The sequence below is a fragment of the Malus domestica genome, chromosome 13, assembly GCF_042453785.1.
Source record: "Malus domestica chromosome 13, GDT2T_hap1".
NCBI lineage: Eukaryota > Viridiplantae > Streptophyta > Magnoliopsida > Rosales > Rosaceae > Malus > Malus domestica.
This window is the reverse complement of record NC_091673.1, coordinates 12177660-12193662: the sequence shown is the minus strand read 5'-3', so window position 1 is coordinate 12193662 and position 16003 is coordinate 12177660. Positions and strand designations below refer to the sequence as shown.

At 37.3% G+C, this 16003-nt stretch overlaps 2 protein-coding genes across 3 annotated transcripts; one reads left to right on the top strand and one right to left on the bottom strand.

Moving 5' to 3' along the window:
• The first annotated feature begins 7636 nt into the window (after window positions 1-7636).
• Window positions 7637-11824, top strand: LOC103452804 (two-component response regulator ARR1-like). 2 transcript variants are annotated; one of them, XM_070810521.1, is made up of 6 exons: window positions 7637-8115; window positions 8627-8779; window positions 8881-9261; window positions 9617-9693; window positions 9838-10992; window positions 11101-11824. In XM_070810521.1, exons 1-6 carry the CDS (start codon window positions 7941-7943, stop codon window positions 11167-11169), a joined length of 2010 nt encoding a protein of 669 aa, XP_070666622.1. In that variant the 5' UTR covers window positions 7637-7940; the 3' UTR covers window positions 11170-11824. The 2 variants fall into 2 exon arrangements, with proteins under 2 accessions (XP_070666622.1, XP_008390564.3); XM_008392342.4 differs by having other exon boundaries at window positions 11098-11824.
• Window positions 11825-12520: 696 nt separating this feature from the next.
• Window positions 12521-16003, bottom strand: LOC103452805 (COBRA-like protein 7). Its single transcript, XM_008392343.4, has 2 exons — window positions 15121-16003; window positions 12521-14310 (listed from the first exon to the last, which is right to left on the bottom strand). Exons 1-2 carry the CDS (start codon window positions 15671-15673, stop codon window positions 12890-12892), a joined length of 1974 nt encoding a protein of 657 aa, XP_008390565.2. The 5' UTR covers window positions 15674-16003; the 3' UTR covers window positions 12521-12889.

Sequence of the window (16003 nt, the reverse complement as noted above, 5' to 3'; positions counted from 1 at the left end):
CAGTATAAGTCCCCCAGTTGCAGTTTATTCTATTAGGAATCGTTAAATCCTAAAAATGATTGTTCTGATATATCATGTAAATTCTTTAAATGCAGAAAGAAGATAATTCTCTGTGGTGGAACAAAATCTCTCTCATTTTCCCCTTGAATAAATCCTTCTTTATGGTTTCCAATGGAATGTTGTTATATTGCCATGAACGCTGCACTAATCCTTTTAATCCAGTAAGCCCGCTGTGTAGGCCTTCCGCAAAGGGCCGTTATGCCAAAAGCGAGAGAAACCTCATCCCTCTCTTTCCTTTTTTATGCCCCCACTTCGCCACACGGGAGAGACATTGGAGAAAGAGATTCTCGAAAGAGGAAAAGGTTTCATTGACCTCAAAAGAATTAAACGAGGAGATGTATGAGGTGAAAATCTATGTATGGTTCTGTAGAGTGGCAATAAGGGTGGTTCTAAACCCTATTTGAGTACTTCATAAATTCATTCTTTTTGTATTTAGAGACAGGTGATGGAATTGAAACCGATTATGTAAATTTGAGAGATAAATCAAAGGGTATACTTTGGATGCGGTCTTTAGTCTCTAACATTATTTGATTAAAACCTTAATTGTATTCAAAGTTTGATCAAAGTTCCTTGACTTTGTACACCTCATTATATTACTATTTATATTTATATTTTTATAGTTTTGACATTAATTGTTTGATATTTTATGAGATTTATAATCCTATAAATTTAAAATCCCTCATTATAATCCTATTAGAAATGGCTACAATAAAAAAATTCAAACATTTGAATTGAATAAATGGATAAAAACTATGTAACAATAAGAAATAATAAATGGCAAAAGAATGTATGCATGGTGTTAAAATAATTGGTACATTTCACATATAATAAAGTGGTACATTAATAAAGAAAAATGGGTACATTATAAATAAATTAAGGTACAAATAAAAGATTAAAAAAATATGAGTACTAATGAAATTTTTAAAAAATATGGGCACAAAAATAAATTAATACATGGGTACAAATTCAAACTAAAAATAAAATACTACAAATTTAAAAAAAAGGTTGCAAATTAAAAGTGGGTACAAACTAAAAATATAAATATATGATACAAAGTTTAGCCATAAAACATAAATATATCATATGTAATTTTTTTTATCATTGATTAATTATACAATATCACGTGATGGTAAACACATGAGTACACATACAAATAAAACTTTAAAAAATATGGGCACAAAAAGAAATTAATATATGAGTACAAATTAAAACTAAAAAGAAAATTGATACAAATTAAAAAAGGTTTGCAAATTAAAAATGGGTACAAACTAAAAATAAAAATATATGATAAAAATTTTAAACATAAATATAAATATAATAATTGTAGCATTTTTAACACTAAATGAATATTTTTAGGTAAAAATATTTATTATTGAAATAATTAATGATATTATTAATACCCAATAACATTGATCAAAAATTGAAAAAAAATAAAATTTTAATCAATAGAGTAGCAAAATTAGAGATGAGAACTTAATTTCCCCTAAATCAAAGTCTACCACTTGGTATTCCCAGAAGTAAACTACATTCAAAAGACATATGCATGATGCATGTCGCTACACCCATCTTTCGTCTACTACGTTCCAAGCAAAACTACCCATTAATTAATTAAGTGTTTACAAAAAAAATTACTCACTAATTAATATATCACAGTCAGAGAGAAATATATGCTCACATAGACTGAAAATTTTTCCCCTCACATAAAGAACAAATATTGTCCTCGAGCTTCCTCAATTTTGCGTCCCCAGTGATGAGCAGCGATAGGGACGTGTAAGAGAGGCGCACGTACGTTACCGCTGGGGGCCCACTATTCTTTTTAAAAGCACCGATGAGGGTCGTGTAGTGGGGGCCCAGCCCCAATGCCCTTCCCGCGTTGGCCCAGTTTTTCCACAAACGCATCCGTCCTTCATCCCTCACAATCCGGTGGGGCCCTCTGGTTGCATCCTTCACCACGTGTCCGTCCTTTCCCGGGTCGAGCACCGCAGAGCACGTCACGTCCGCGTTGCCTTCGTCGCTGATGACGTGGATGAGCGCAGAGTGGGCCATGGGCCCGACCAGAGTGGGTCTTTGATTTCCTCTTCGGATCCTTTTTGTGAGGATCTTCAAGATCCTCAAATTATGTCTGTTCATCGTATATTTGTACGGTTTATTTTCGTTAAATACTAATCGTATTTAATTTAAAATAAAAATATTTAAAATAATTTATAGTCACATGATATACGATAAACAGACACGATTTGAAAATTGTCATATTCTCACAAAGAGGATCCGGATCCACATTCATTCCTTTGATTTGTTGTTCATCATCATTGCTGGTACTTGGTAGCACAGCTTAGCTGGATCTTGCTGTAAAATTTTGGATTAAAATATTCCAATATGAAACGATTAAAAAAAGGGTAAGACCCTCGAGAAAATGTAAAACATTTTGATTGGGTAATCGAATTGAGAACATGCATGCATAATTTGTTTTTACTTTGTCAACAATCAACTTAAAAGTGGTAAAAAGAGAGCAACAAAATGGTGCAAATAATGATGGGAAAAGCATGCCCACAAGTGATTTTGATAGTGATTACATGCAAGTGATGTTAATGTAGCAACAAGAGAACATGTGAGATAATGGGCAAGTGAGGTGCAAGCCTCTTTGTCAAGGGGAAACAAAAATTTGACAATGATTGTTAACAACCCATGGAATATAAAACAATGGCACCAAAAACATGCAAAAGGAAGTAGGGTGAAGGATCCAAAACGAGAAATGTTACCAACAATCCCTTGCACGCACATGCGACTGTGAGCTATTGATGTATTATGAAAGTTATATTATTGTTTTACGCCACTGCTATAAAGCGTCATCTACAGATTAGGAAAGCTATTTGAGAATAATAAAATAGAAAATCTCTCAAAAAAAAAAAAAATAGTTTACGAGATTGAGTAAATTAGGATTTTTGTGCTATTTGGTAAGTTATTTTCTAAATTAGTCTATATGAGGAAATAAGAGTTAAGTTTTCTTGTGGGTTCAAAGAGCAACTTACATAGAACATCACACTATTGTTGCAGTGAACTTATTCTATAAGTCGTTATCATAGATTTGGGTTTGTTTATTCAATTAATTTAATTATTTCGTGTTTTGAGTTACCCTTGTATAATGCTTTCTTATAAGAGTGGTGATTGTCATACACCCCTTTTAGCTTTACACTCCTAATTATTATAGTCATCGAATTGAATAAAAAAACAACAAACAAGATTAAACATGATGTCTAAGAGGCTGAAAGAGGTGTTTATCATTTTTCTTTCTATAATGCCTCATTACGAGGGAAAAATACATTTGAGCGTATGGAATTTTGAATTTACCTTAAAACTTTTATTTTTCAATAAAACTCATACACATCAATCTCTTAAAATCATATGCATGTGTCAACGACTACTAGAATGAAGTGTTTCACCCAAAACATATAAAAGGAAGTACTCTGAAAAACAAAAAACAAGAGAATGCTACAATTCTATGGACGCAAGTGACCGTGAGCTTGTCATATATTGTAGGACTCACTTGCAAACATGAACGACTGACACTGACATACAATTCAAATAAAAATTGAATTGTTTCTTTCATTTTTGGTTTTCACATCCAAAAGTAAAAACCAATGAAGGTGAAAACTCTGTCAAGATCACAAGTACATATATTCACAAGGCGCATGCAGATCAAAACTGAGACTACTATCATTCATGTTGTAGTGTTGGTCTGAAAAGTGAGTTTTGAGAGGGTGTTTGCATTGCCTGCTTGGGACTTGGGGAGATGACACACATGATTTAAGTGGCAATTGCTGAAGGAGATGGGGGAAAGTTAGCAAACGTGGCTTTGGACCTTTTCTCCAACTTCCACGATGTGCCACATGGAAATGCAACAGTAGCAGCTCCAATCACCTGAAACCTACCCAAGGCCCAAGGGAGCCACCACGACCACCGCACCACTGCAGTGCATTTGCATTTGCATTTCCATATAGTTTAATGGGCGCGCGTGAAATCAAGCTCGGGTTTACACACAAATATTATTCCATTTTTTTGCGTTAAAAGCAACCCTAAATTACTAAACCCATGAAAAGCTAGAACAAGAAACAATAAATAATAATTATAAAATCATCAACTTTATAGATTTAAATCTATGTGGGAAAGCCCAGAAAAGCCAGAGCTTAAAGCATAAAAAGCAACCACATTCGCAGACGCAGAGGTTTAATTTGCTGGTTTATCTTGGGGCCGGAGGAGGAAGAGTGGGTGTTTAGGTCACAAATTTACACGGTTTTTTTCTGTGACGGGTTAGCATTTGTTCATCGTAAAAAAGAAAAGGCTAGTTACTAGAGACTTACAGGGAATATACGATTTCAGGATATGCTTGGTTGCTTTAGCATGGCTGTTACAGCTTTTCTTGCTCGAGGAGTGGGAAAGCAATCCTATTTCTTATTTTATAGTTTATAGTCTAAGGGAATAATATATATTGGTTTAGTTTACTGATTCTATGGTCTAAGGTAATTGTGATTACTTCCGTTCGATTTAATCCAACGATGAAGCTCCAAGTCTTTATAGGACGTCATAGATTCAATTTTTCCTCCGGTATCACTTATACAAGAATAAAAAAATGCCACTATTTGAGATAATGTTAATGAGGACGTATGGTTGAAGGAAATGAATGTTCCACCTCAAAATAAATGCGGTATAAGGTTATAAGGACATGCAAATCTCACTTAACTTTCCGATGTAAGACATCGCTCAACCATCCTCACGTGTAAAGATACCCAAGTGAAACACGTAGCAAACACATATCAAATGAGCATGTACGGTCGTTAGACTTTTACACATGGGCCAAATATGATTGATATACAAATGATTGCATATATTCGAGATCTACCTTAAAGTCTTGTACTCCAACGAGGAAATACCTTGCGAGGCTCCTTGTTGTAATAATAAGAATGATTGTTTGTTAAGAAGCGAGTAGTCAATAATGTTTGTCTTATTAGATATCTGGCATGTAATAAAATCAACACATCAGTCTAACAACACGTATTACACACACATCCTAGTACCGCACTACCTTGTCAACTAATGTTTTTGATTGATGATCACACATTTTAACATTATATACTAATACGGTTGCTACAAACATTACCATATTCAAATTAAATAAGATATCAGAACAAATAAAGTAATTAGGTTTTAAAAGAAAACACGCAAACACAACACACCACACCACCAAAACTCAAAAGCATTGCATCTGCAACTGCAAGTCTGCGAGTGCAGGGGGGGAAGGATGAGTGGTGACTAGGAAATGAGAGAGCAAACAACATAGGCCAAGGATGCCTTATCCTAATAAATGGCACCCAATGACACTTGTCGACACGGGGAAATGAGTTGAGAATGTGGTAACTGTTGGAAAGTAAAAGCTGGACATCGACAGCAACAGCAACAGCACAGCGCAGCAGAGAATTGCACCGGTTAACTCAACGGAGGTATAAAAGTGAAGTAAAAACTAAAAAAAAACTCAGCTCAACGGAGCAGCTTTTTGAGAAAAGCAACAACAGTCATTCAACGGGGTTCCACAATACTTTTTCTGTTCCGTTCTGTACTACGTTACGGGGAATAGATTTGCTCCGGATCCTTTTGGGAATAATCTACGAATCGTGTTTATTTATCATATATTATGCTGTTAGTTTTTATCAAATACTGTTTATATTTAATTTTAAATAAAAATATTTAAAATGATTTCTGACCCAACGATATACGATAAACGGACACGATTCACAGATTCCTATAATCCTCACAAAGAGGATCCGACGATGATTTGGATTCATAGATTTGGACCATAATATTATTTGCCTTTTTTTCTCTTTCCTTTTGTCCATCTTTTATCTACATTAAAAGAAGGGGGTGTGCTATCCACACACCTCTTTTTACTTCTCTAACACCCCTTATTAATTTATGTTCTTTGATATTCTTCAATTCATCTGATCCGACGGCCGAAAATTAAAAGGGTGTGAGAGAAGTAAAAAGGGGTGTGTGGATATCACATCCCTAAAAGAAGGGAGGGACATGCTTAGCCTTCCAATAGATTAACAATAATGTGGTTCAAATTTACCTTTGGCGAGAATCGAATCTAAAACCTCTTATTTACAAGTAAAGAAAAATACTAGTAGACTGTAATACTAAGTGGTCTTTCCTTTTGTCCTTTCTTTTAACGAGCGATATTATCTATACTAAAATGAGAGAGTAGGCTTAGCTTGACAATGTGTTAGCAATAATGTGGTTCAAATTCGCCTTTGGCAATAATCGAACCTAAGACATCTCACTTACAAAGAAAGATGAATATACTAGACCTTAGTCCTAAATGACATTTCCTTTTTTTCCCTTAAATTTGAAGATTTTCTCAATAGGATTGTGCGAGCATGTTATTTTATTTATTTAAGTATTATTTAACAAAATTTATTATTATTATTATTTTAGCCTAGTCCTTAATTCGGTATTCACCCTAGTTCTAATTAATATAAGAACTAACCTAATCAGGTAATCTACCGAAATTTGACTCTGAATTTAGAAGTTGTTTGTATGACAACTAATCTATTGATGACTTTGAAAGTGGAAAACCAAAACCACGCCCACAATACATGGAAGTGGTTGTTTACTTTGGCAACATGGTTTCCAAGTTTTGAACAAACGAATATCATGTTGGTGTAAAACATCAATCCATCCAAATACCACCTCCATGATAACAGTTTTTTTTTTTTTTTTTTCGTTTTTGTACTTATATATGCACTTAAGGCTGTCTTAAGTGTCCCTATGTTTATGTACGACTCCTTGTTTTGAGAATTTATTTGGTCAGAATTATGCTTTACATTCAAGACGTTGTAGTTATTTTTTTGAGTCAATAAAACTTCCTCATGTCGTAAGTATTTTCTTTAAAAGAAAATTGTTTGTATTTTTACCTTTTCTAATGATAGAGCGCCAGCGACCCAAAATTCAGACACAAAATAAAATCCCAACGTATATTATGCAGTTGGCTATAAAAAGAAAATTAACAATGCAAAAATAAAATTGTTTTAATCCAAAACATTAAGGTAAATCAAAATTTGGAGGGCTTTATTATTTTTCTTTAACACATGGGCTGCATAAGCAAATTAGTAAATTCAAATACAATTTATTTTCTGTAATCATGTTTAAATTTAAATATTAAGATTAAATGATTTGACTTTGGTCCAACCATTTGATAATTGGAAAGGTCAAACCTTAACCACTCAATTTCTGTTGCAGTAAAAACAGCAAACAGAAAAAATGGGAAGGTAAATACCAGAAATAAAAAGGAAAAGATTAACACAAATGGTAAGTAGTAAAAGGGTAAAAAACCAGACCAAGCATTATTTGTGAGTGAATTAAGGAAGGATCTTGTCAGTTAATCAAGTTAATTAATTAATTATTTATTTATATTTGTATATGAGCTGGATCCACTCTTCCCTTCAGGAGTGACCCACATCTGAATAAAATATTCAATTATTAAAATAAGTTAGCAAATAAATAATTAAAATCTTAAATAAAACCCATAAGACACAGACAATTTGAGCTTGGAAGCCGAGAGAGACAAGTCCAACTCTTTCAACTTCAATCTGAAGAATATATATATACACACACATATGTATATATAAAATAAAAAATTTATGAGCAGAAAATCAATAATCTTTTTCAATTCTGTTGCTTTTGCTCAACTGGATTCTTTGAAATTTGAATTGGGTATGAATCAAAACCGGAACTTCAGCTTGTAATTCGGGTTATCTGGTTGGGGGATTTTTAGATATATACACTTCTTGCTGTTTATTCGGCTTCCGAGATTTAGGTGTTTTGAAGCTATGCATCTGAGCAACGGCATGGGATTGATGTCAACGGCTAGTTCGAGTGGAACTTGGAAATCGGGGGATGTGGTCTCTGACCAGTTTCCCGCGGGACTAAGAGTCCTGGTGGTCGACGATGATCCTACTTGCCTTATGATCTTGGAGAGGATGCTCAGAACTTGCCTCTATGAAGGTACTCTCTTCTTCTCTCTCTCTCTAGAGATTTTTGCTTCATGGGTTTTCTTCAATCCTTCTGGAGATTTCAAGTACTTGTCTCACATCATGGATTTATTTTTCCTGTGGGTGATTTACTACAAGTTTTTACCACTTGGGTTGTAATTACTTATGTTTTTTCATGCTATTGTTTAAGGGATTTGGAGCCTGTGGTAGAAGTTAGGATTTGGAGCCTGTTGTACAAGTTCAGATTTGGATATAATTTGATATCTTTTACTGTTTCAGTTGTGATTCTTTTTAGATTTGAATCATGGGTTGTGTTAAATTTTGTAACTTGTTAATCATGGTTTGTAATTGTACAATGTTATTTTTTTTGTTTTTAAAAGTTTTAATGGTATTGTTCCAGAAAATAGATTTGAGAATTAATTTGTCTTTGTAGATTCATATCCCTGTTTTATTGATATTGTTCTATAATTTGTTTCTGTACTAAATTTGTGGATTGATTGAGTTGGTTGGTTTGGGATCTTTAGTGACAAAATGTAATCGAGCGGAGAGCGCGCTTTCGCTGCTTCGAGAGAACAAGAACGGATACGATGTTGTTATCAGTGATGTGCACATGCCAGACATGGATGGATTCAAACTCCTAGAGCAGGTTGGACTGGAGATGGACCTGCCTGTTATCAGTGAGTACCTCGTTTTAGTAATTTTGTATGGATTTAACTGCTGTTAACCTGAATCATATGTGTTAATCTGGCGCTGATATGTGATACGTGTGATTCCACAGTGATGTCCGCTGATGATGGAAAAAGTGTTGTCATGAAGGGTGTGACTCATGGTGCTTGTGATTATCTGATCAAACCAGTTCGCATTGAGGCGCTGAAGAACATATGGCAGCATGTGGTTCGGAAGAAAAAGAATGAGCGGAAGGATGCGGAGCAATCCGGAAGTGTGGAAGAAGGGGATCGGCAGCAAAAACCATCCGAAGATGCAGATTACTCGTCCTCGGCAAATGAAGGGTCTTGGAAGAACTCAAAGAGGAGGAAGGATGAGGAAGAAGAGACGGATGAGAGGGATGATTCATCCACATTAAAGAAGCCGCGGGTTGTTTGGTCAGTCGAACTCCATCAACAATTTGTGGGCGCTGTTAATCAACTAGGCATTGACAGTATGTCTTCTTCTCTATACTTTTCAATTTTATATTTCCTGATTGACTGTAGTCTAGTATGTATGAACACTGGGAGTAAAAAAGTGCACTGATCCTTTGAGTTTTGCACCTGTTTCTTTAACAAGGAGCTGAGTCAGTTTGAATTTATGTACACACTCTTTGCACTGGAAATGGGCATGCATGACTCATAATTAAGACTCGTTTTATCACAACGTGTAGAACGAAGTACTTTACTTTCCTTTGCTTTTAGATAAAGTTAAACCATGGATTTATGTATGTATGATTAGTTAACATCTGTCGCATTTCCTAGTTCAAATTATTCTGTATAACATTCGAACTTACTTATTTGATCCAGAGGCCGTGCCTAAGAAAATTCTGGAGTTGATGAATGTTCCTGGGCTTACTAGAGAAAATGTTGCTAGCCATCTTCAGGTATGATAATCATGCATAATATAAAAACATATGAGGAGGAATTCTCTTAAGATATGAATTCGAGAAAACTCCTTTGTTATTATGTGACATGGTTAAAATATATTTTCTGTTTGAGAATAACTCGCGTGTAAATTTATGAAACAGAAATACAGGCTGTACCTTAGAAGGTTGAGTGGGGTGTCTCAGCACCAGAATAATTTGAGCAACCCTTTCATGAGTCCTCAAGAAGCGTCTTTTGGAGCAATGTCATCACTCAATGGGCTCGATCTTCAGACGCTAGCTGTCACAGGTCAACTCCCTGCTCAAAGCCTTGCCACACTCCAAGCAGCCGGACTTGGGAGGTCAACAGGAAAATCTGGCATACCTATGCCCCTTGTTGATCAAAGGAACTTATTCAGCTTTGAAAATCCAAAGCAACAACATATGAGCAGTAGCAAACCGATGAACTTACTTAATGGAATTCCAACAACTATGGAGGCAAAACAGCTTGCCAACTTGCACCAGTCTGCACAAACCCTTGGAGCTGCCAATATGCAAGTCAATGCTCATGGAGTTCAGAACAGTTCTCTACTTATGCCGCTACCTCAATTGCAGCCAAGGGGGCAGATCTTGAATGAATCTTCTGGAAATCATGTTCCACGGCATTCATCATCAGTGGGGCAGCCCATCATATCTAATGGTATGGGTAATGGAGTTTTGGGAAGAAATGGTATTGTTGATAGCGGCAGAGGCGTAGGATATAATCCAGTGCATCAAAACTCCTCAATGTTGAATTATCCCCTAAACAACAGTTCACAACTACCAGGCAACAATTTTACCCTTGGAAGTACACCGGTAATGTCCAGCCTTGCGTCTAAAGGAGCATTTCCTGAAGACGTGACTTCTGACATAAAAAGATCTTCTGGATTTATGCCAAGTTATGATATGTTTAACGAGTTACAGCAGCCCAAGTCAAATGAGTGGGACTTGCAGAATGTGGGCTTGACTTTCGATGTGTCACAACATACACACTCCATACACGGTAGCCTTGATCCCTCGGTTTTAGTTCATCAAGGATTTTCTTCTAGTCAAAGGGGTGGACAAAGCAGGAATCCATCTATTGTTGGAAAAACTATGTTCTCAGTGGGGGAAGGCAGTCATTTTGGGAATATGCAAAATACTGGTCACCACCTTAACGGTCGTATTGTTGACAATACAGTTAGGATTAAGGCTGAAACAGTCCCCGATGCAACTTCTCAAACTAGCTTCTTTCATGAACAATATGGTCAGGATGATCTAATGAGTGCACTTCTCAAACAGGTCCATTTTTTGCTTTGAGATGTTACTGTATTTGAATTTTTAGTTGCATGTTTCGAGATATCAAGGTGGTTATTTACTCATGAAATTTCTTTTGTTTTTCAACAGCAGGATGGACTTGGACCTGCCGAAAATGAGTTTGACTTTGATGGGTATTCCTTGGATAATATTCCTGTGTAGAATGCGCTTCCTACATAATTTGTATGATTGCAATTCTGGTGTATATAATTGCTGCAATAGAAGTCATTTCTTCTGCAATCAGATGGTGGATATTCAAGTTTGTTTCTACTTCAAAGAAAACCGGAGTGCGTGATTTCACAAATCATATCTTTCGTTGTGAATAACATGTTCTGCTGTTTTTAGGAGATAAAAGATCAGGATGATGGATCATTGAGGCAGATCAAATGTGCTAAAGATATTGGTTATGCACAACACTGCTGCATGGTGCGCAAAGGCATACATGCAAATGTTTGAGTGACTAGAAAGAAGCAACGATTCCAGGGGTGCCGGTGAAACTTGTCCTCGGTTTTAGGCTCCTCTTGAGTATTCTAGGTAGGTTTTGATACTTCTTCTAACTCTCAATAACGCATGAAGTTTGCCGTTAATGAATTTCTTTTTCCCCGTCCTTGGCTCCATTTTCGTTCTTGTTCAAGGAATCGACTTTGATGTACATATGTTCCATTTGGTTACTCAAGACATAAGTCGGGGGTATTCTTTCTTGGTTGCATTTCTTGTACTTGAATTTCTAGGAATTCTCCTTCTTGCTTTTTAGCTTTGGTGTTAACCACTTCTTATATGTAACATGTCCTCTGTTCTTAATAATCTTTCAGTTTCACTACCTGTTTTTAACTTTTACTCGACCAAAAATAAAATCCACTTATCAAGTTTATGAGTTTGAAGCTTGGAGAGAAACTTCAGCAGGTCTGCCTAACTAGTGCAAGCTCCGACTCCAAGTTAATAACAGGCTCCGACGCCCCTACCTAAGTTTTATGCAAATCAAGTAAACCTAGTGGTGATGTTTCACTAATTTAAGGCACCAATGCCATAAGATATGGGTGCGGCTGGAGGGAGAGTAATTGGCAAATGGGAATAATGCAAGAAGCAACCTGAAAGTGGTCGGATAAGATCAGATGTGGTCCAACTGTCACAAAAAGAAACACAACAAAAAAAAAAGAAAAACAAAAAAAGGAAGAGCCTGCAGATTGAAATAGAATAATTTCAGTTAACAAGTCGCCAAAGGTGATTAGGTATTCAATTAAACAAGTTTAAAAACAAGGATTAACTTAAACAATTTGTAATCCCACACTGCTAAGACTTGTTTTTCTGCACAACTAGCGAATTGAACTTCTCCAGTTTTGTGCAATTAACCAACTCAACTTCACATGGTATTACAACTTAGCACTCAACTTCCTGTCTAATAATGGCGCGTGACAATAATAAGTACGCTTTTTTAAGGTCATTCTCATCATTTTACTCGATCGGAGGTCTAAATATGACGAGTTTAAAACGAAAATGGAGGGGAAATGCTGAGTTCTTTCTAGGACGCTGTATTATCGTTTCCACAACCAACAAAGTGTATACAAATAACAAAAAAAGAATCAAGAACAAGCATCTAGTTCAATATTGTTTATACAAAATACGAGTACATTTGCTTTACATAGTTTGCTGTTACTTGCAGCGTGTCGACGATCCTCCCTTCAGCATTTGCAGATTAAAAGCAAAAGAATACCAGTCACAATCAAAATCCGCCTTAAACCCTCGCAAGTACCGGCAATGGCATGCACGTCTTCTGGTAGTTGGGATTTCACAAAACCTCCCTGTTGAGCACATATCAAACTACTGAGAGAACAAAAAAAAAATCAGCAGTAGCTACAAGGTCTAGCATTGCCTCATCCCTCAACTATTGCTGCAGCACCACGAACGCTACAACCATTACGAGAAGTGAGAAAATTATAGATGTGCTTTTTCTGTAAGCACTGCTAGGATATATTGTAGGAAGTGAGCACTCCTCCCCGTTAAAGTATACTTTCGTCGGAAACCCATCTCCACCAACCAAATTGATTCCAGGAGTAGTCTTCTTTGTAAATGAGATCACTGATTGCTGTTTCCCGGGCACCCTAGGATCCTTCTGTGGGTTGGCTCCATCTGTTTCCGCCACAAGATAGTTCAATCCTTCGAGACCTTGCATGAATACGGTATTATTGACACCATTCAATTCCAAGTGACTTGCGTTGAAAGAGTACGCCTTTTCAAAACCAGGGCCTGCTTTATCCAGTTGTACTGCAGCAAACCAATCAACAAAAGCAGTTTCATCCCAATTGAAGACTGTGACCCTTGCACTCCATCCACGAGAGTAGTCTGTATATAAATGCCAGTTAATGCTGACCCCACAGTTATCACCACACGGTGTCGGGTTTGGGTCTGGTAGATGTTTAAGCTCAGCCCAAGCTTTTGCCTTGACAGTTCGGTTGTCAAAGGGAACAAGAAGTGATTCTGGTGGGAGAAGCATAGCTGGTGCGGTTGTGCTACAAGTTCGAGCTATATTACTAGGGCAGCCACAAGCGCAAGTGTTGCATGGGATGACAGACTCATTGTAGAAAGCAGAAAACGAAACACAGCATCTAGGGCTTGCTCCCTTGGGTTGGGTAATATTGCACACAACCTGCCAGCTGGCTACTGCAGTTGAATTCACTGGCAAGCCAGATCGGTCAGGGAACTGGCTAGGACTCACCTGGACAGGAGGGCCACATTTATAATCAGGGTTGAGCGTGCCGTTGATTCCCCAGTTTTGTGGCGGTGAGAGCTGGGACCGGTTGAGATTTGGAGGCATTTTAAAAACTTGAATCTGGAATGATGAAACTGACTTGCTTGCATCCATTGTTGGCGGCAAGATAGTACCATTTCGGCAACAATAAGGGACCAGACCAAGAAGTGTGTCATTGGCTTTTGTTGGAGGCAGGTCAATAATGGTTGGCCGTCTTTCACAGTTCAACACAGTTGAGAAGTCTAGACCCTCATAGAATGTACCTTGTTTACCAAATATACAGTCAGAAGAATCAACAACAGATGGATAAGCCCCCTTCATTGAAAATATGAACTCATCTTCCATCCAGTCCCAGCTCAATTTCCAATTATCAAGACGACCAAGGGAGTTATGGTTGGCGATTGTAACTTGCGCCGTGTATTTTGACTCCTGAGTACTGATCACATCATACATAATTGTAAGATCTCCTTTTTGACGGGGGAGGAACTCTTCATCCACAGTGATGTTTGTTTTAAATTTTGTGTCTACGGTGCAACAGACTTGCATTTCATGGGTCCCTGTGATGAACATTACCAGAGCAGTGTAAGAGTGTGCTGATTAACATGGGCAATAAAAGTCGAAAATGAAAACCCAACTTACTGTAAAAACTAAAATGTATGTTACTGTGGTAAAATCTGGTTATTATAAACAAGTTAGTCGACAGAAAAGAATATCCTTAAACTGACTGTCTAATAATATGAAGGAAACATGGAAACCAATGATCTCAGTACAACCAAAAGAAAAATGAAAGATAAACCCTAATGTTATAGCATTCTTTTCTCTGTATATCTTTTCGATGCATATATCCACTACCATTGTCTTCCAAAAACAAAAAAACTAACAGGGAAGACATCTTGTTCTCTGTTGTAACTACGACAACCCCAAGACTAACAAATTTCCTAGTGACTGAAGGCAAGTCAACAGCTTTGAGGCAGTTTGCATACAGATGCATATCCTAATGAGACTCATACGGTCCAACTCATACTGAATTAAATTGTTCGATAAACCACTAAGCACAATCCAAATAACAAGCATTCTCTCATCAAATTCAACTAATTCTATACCGTTATACAATAAACATTCAAAACAAATGATTGAAACCTTCATATATATAAGCCATCAAAAGGATTCAATTCACGTTTCTCAAAAAAAAAAAAAAATTCAATTCACAACAGCTAAATTAGATCTGAAGCTATGAAAAGTATTCAATTCACAACAGCTAAATTAGATCTGCTTACTCCAAATCAAATACCATCAAATAGCAACATCCAAAAAATGTACCAAAAGAAAACAAATCCAAATTACCCAAATGAAGTTTAAGAGCTCACCTTGCATTGCAGCCGCTGGGCAGACGAATCCATCATTGGCCAAAGTAAGATTGGAAGGCATGGGAACTTTGGGTGGGGCCACACCGAACTGGGTCCCGATCAATTTGACCTGGACCTGCATCTGGGTCAAGTCCCCCGCCGTCTTAACCGCCGTTTTCAGATCGGTCATCGGATACCCAGCAAAAACGGTGCCGTTTCCCACACTCCCAGGAATGCTACTCCCGTCGGCCAAAACGGCATTGGAGGCAGAGACCAAGTACTCATTGTTAGTAAACCCCACAAACACCCTCCACGACTTGAGATCGTCGAGCCCGTTGTTGAGCACCGTGAGCACCGACTCGAACCGGTAGGGCTGCTGGGACGGGTCTTTGACCTCGGGCGGGAGCTGGGCTCCGGTGGTGTAGGCGTACGACAGGAAGACGCCGTTGCAGGAGTCGGAGGCCGGCGGCGGAGCTTGGGCGGTGGATTGGGCGAGTGAGAAGGGGAGGATCATGAAAATAAGCAGAAGATTGAGGGCCAAGATCGGAGGCCAGTTCCTGGAGCTCGAGTCCATGGCTTCTGGGTTCTTTTGGGGGACTTGAAAGTTTGGGTTTTTGAATTTGGAGGAAGAGAGAGAGAGTGTTTATATATGTGAGTTTCTGCGTGTGCTTTTTTCAAACGCGTAGAGAGAGAGAGAGAGAGAGAGAGAGAGAGAGAGAGAGAGAGAGTTGGATAATCAATTATGTAATGTAAATACAGCTTAGTAGAAAGCTGTATATTATATTATGAAGAAGTGTTCTTTTTTTTTTTAATAAATATTTAAATTGTTGTTTGATGCAGTCGTTCGGTTTTGGCGTGGTCGACTGATTCAGAGAAGGTTCATGGATTTGGAAATCTTTGAAAG

What these genes read in the sequence shown, in the direction of transcription:
- LOC103452804 (XM_008392342.4), top strand. Translation starts at nt 7,941, where the DNA reads ATGCATCTGAGCAACGGCATGGGATTGATGTCAACGGCTAGTTCGAGT. An exon ending in CAGAACTTGCCTCTATGAAG is followed by an intron (nt 8,116 to 8,626) that starts GTACTCTCTTCT and finishes TGGGATCTTTAG; the next exon opens with TGACAAAATGTAATCGAGCG. An exon ending in TAATCAACTAGGCATTGACA is followed by an intron (nt 9,262 to 9,616) that starts GTATGTCTTCTT and finishes TATTTGATCCAG; the next exon opens with AGGCCGTGCCTAAGAAAATT.
- LOC103452805 (XM_008392343.4), bottom strand. Translation starts at nt 15,673, where the DNA reads ATGGACTCGAGCTCCAGGAACTGGCCTCCGATCTTGGCCCTCAATCTT. An exon ending in CCCAGCGGCTGCAATGCAAG is followed by an intron (nt 14,311 to 15,120) that starts GTGAGCTCTTAA and finishes TGTTCATCACAG; the next exon opens with GGACCCATGAAATGCAAGTC.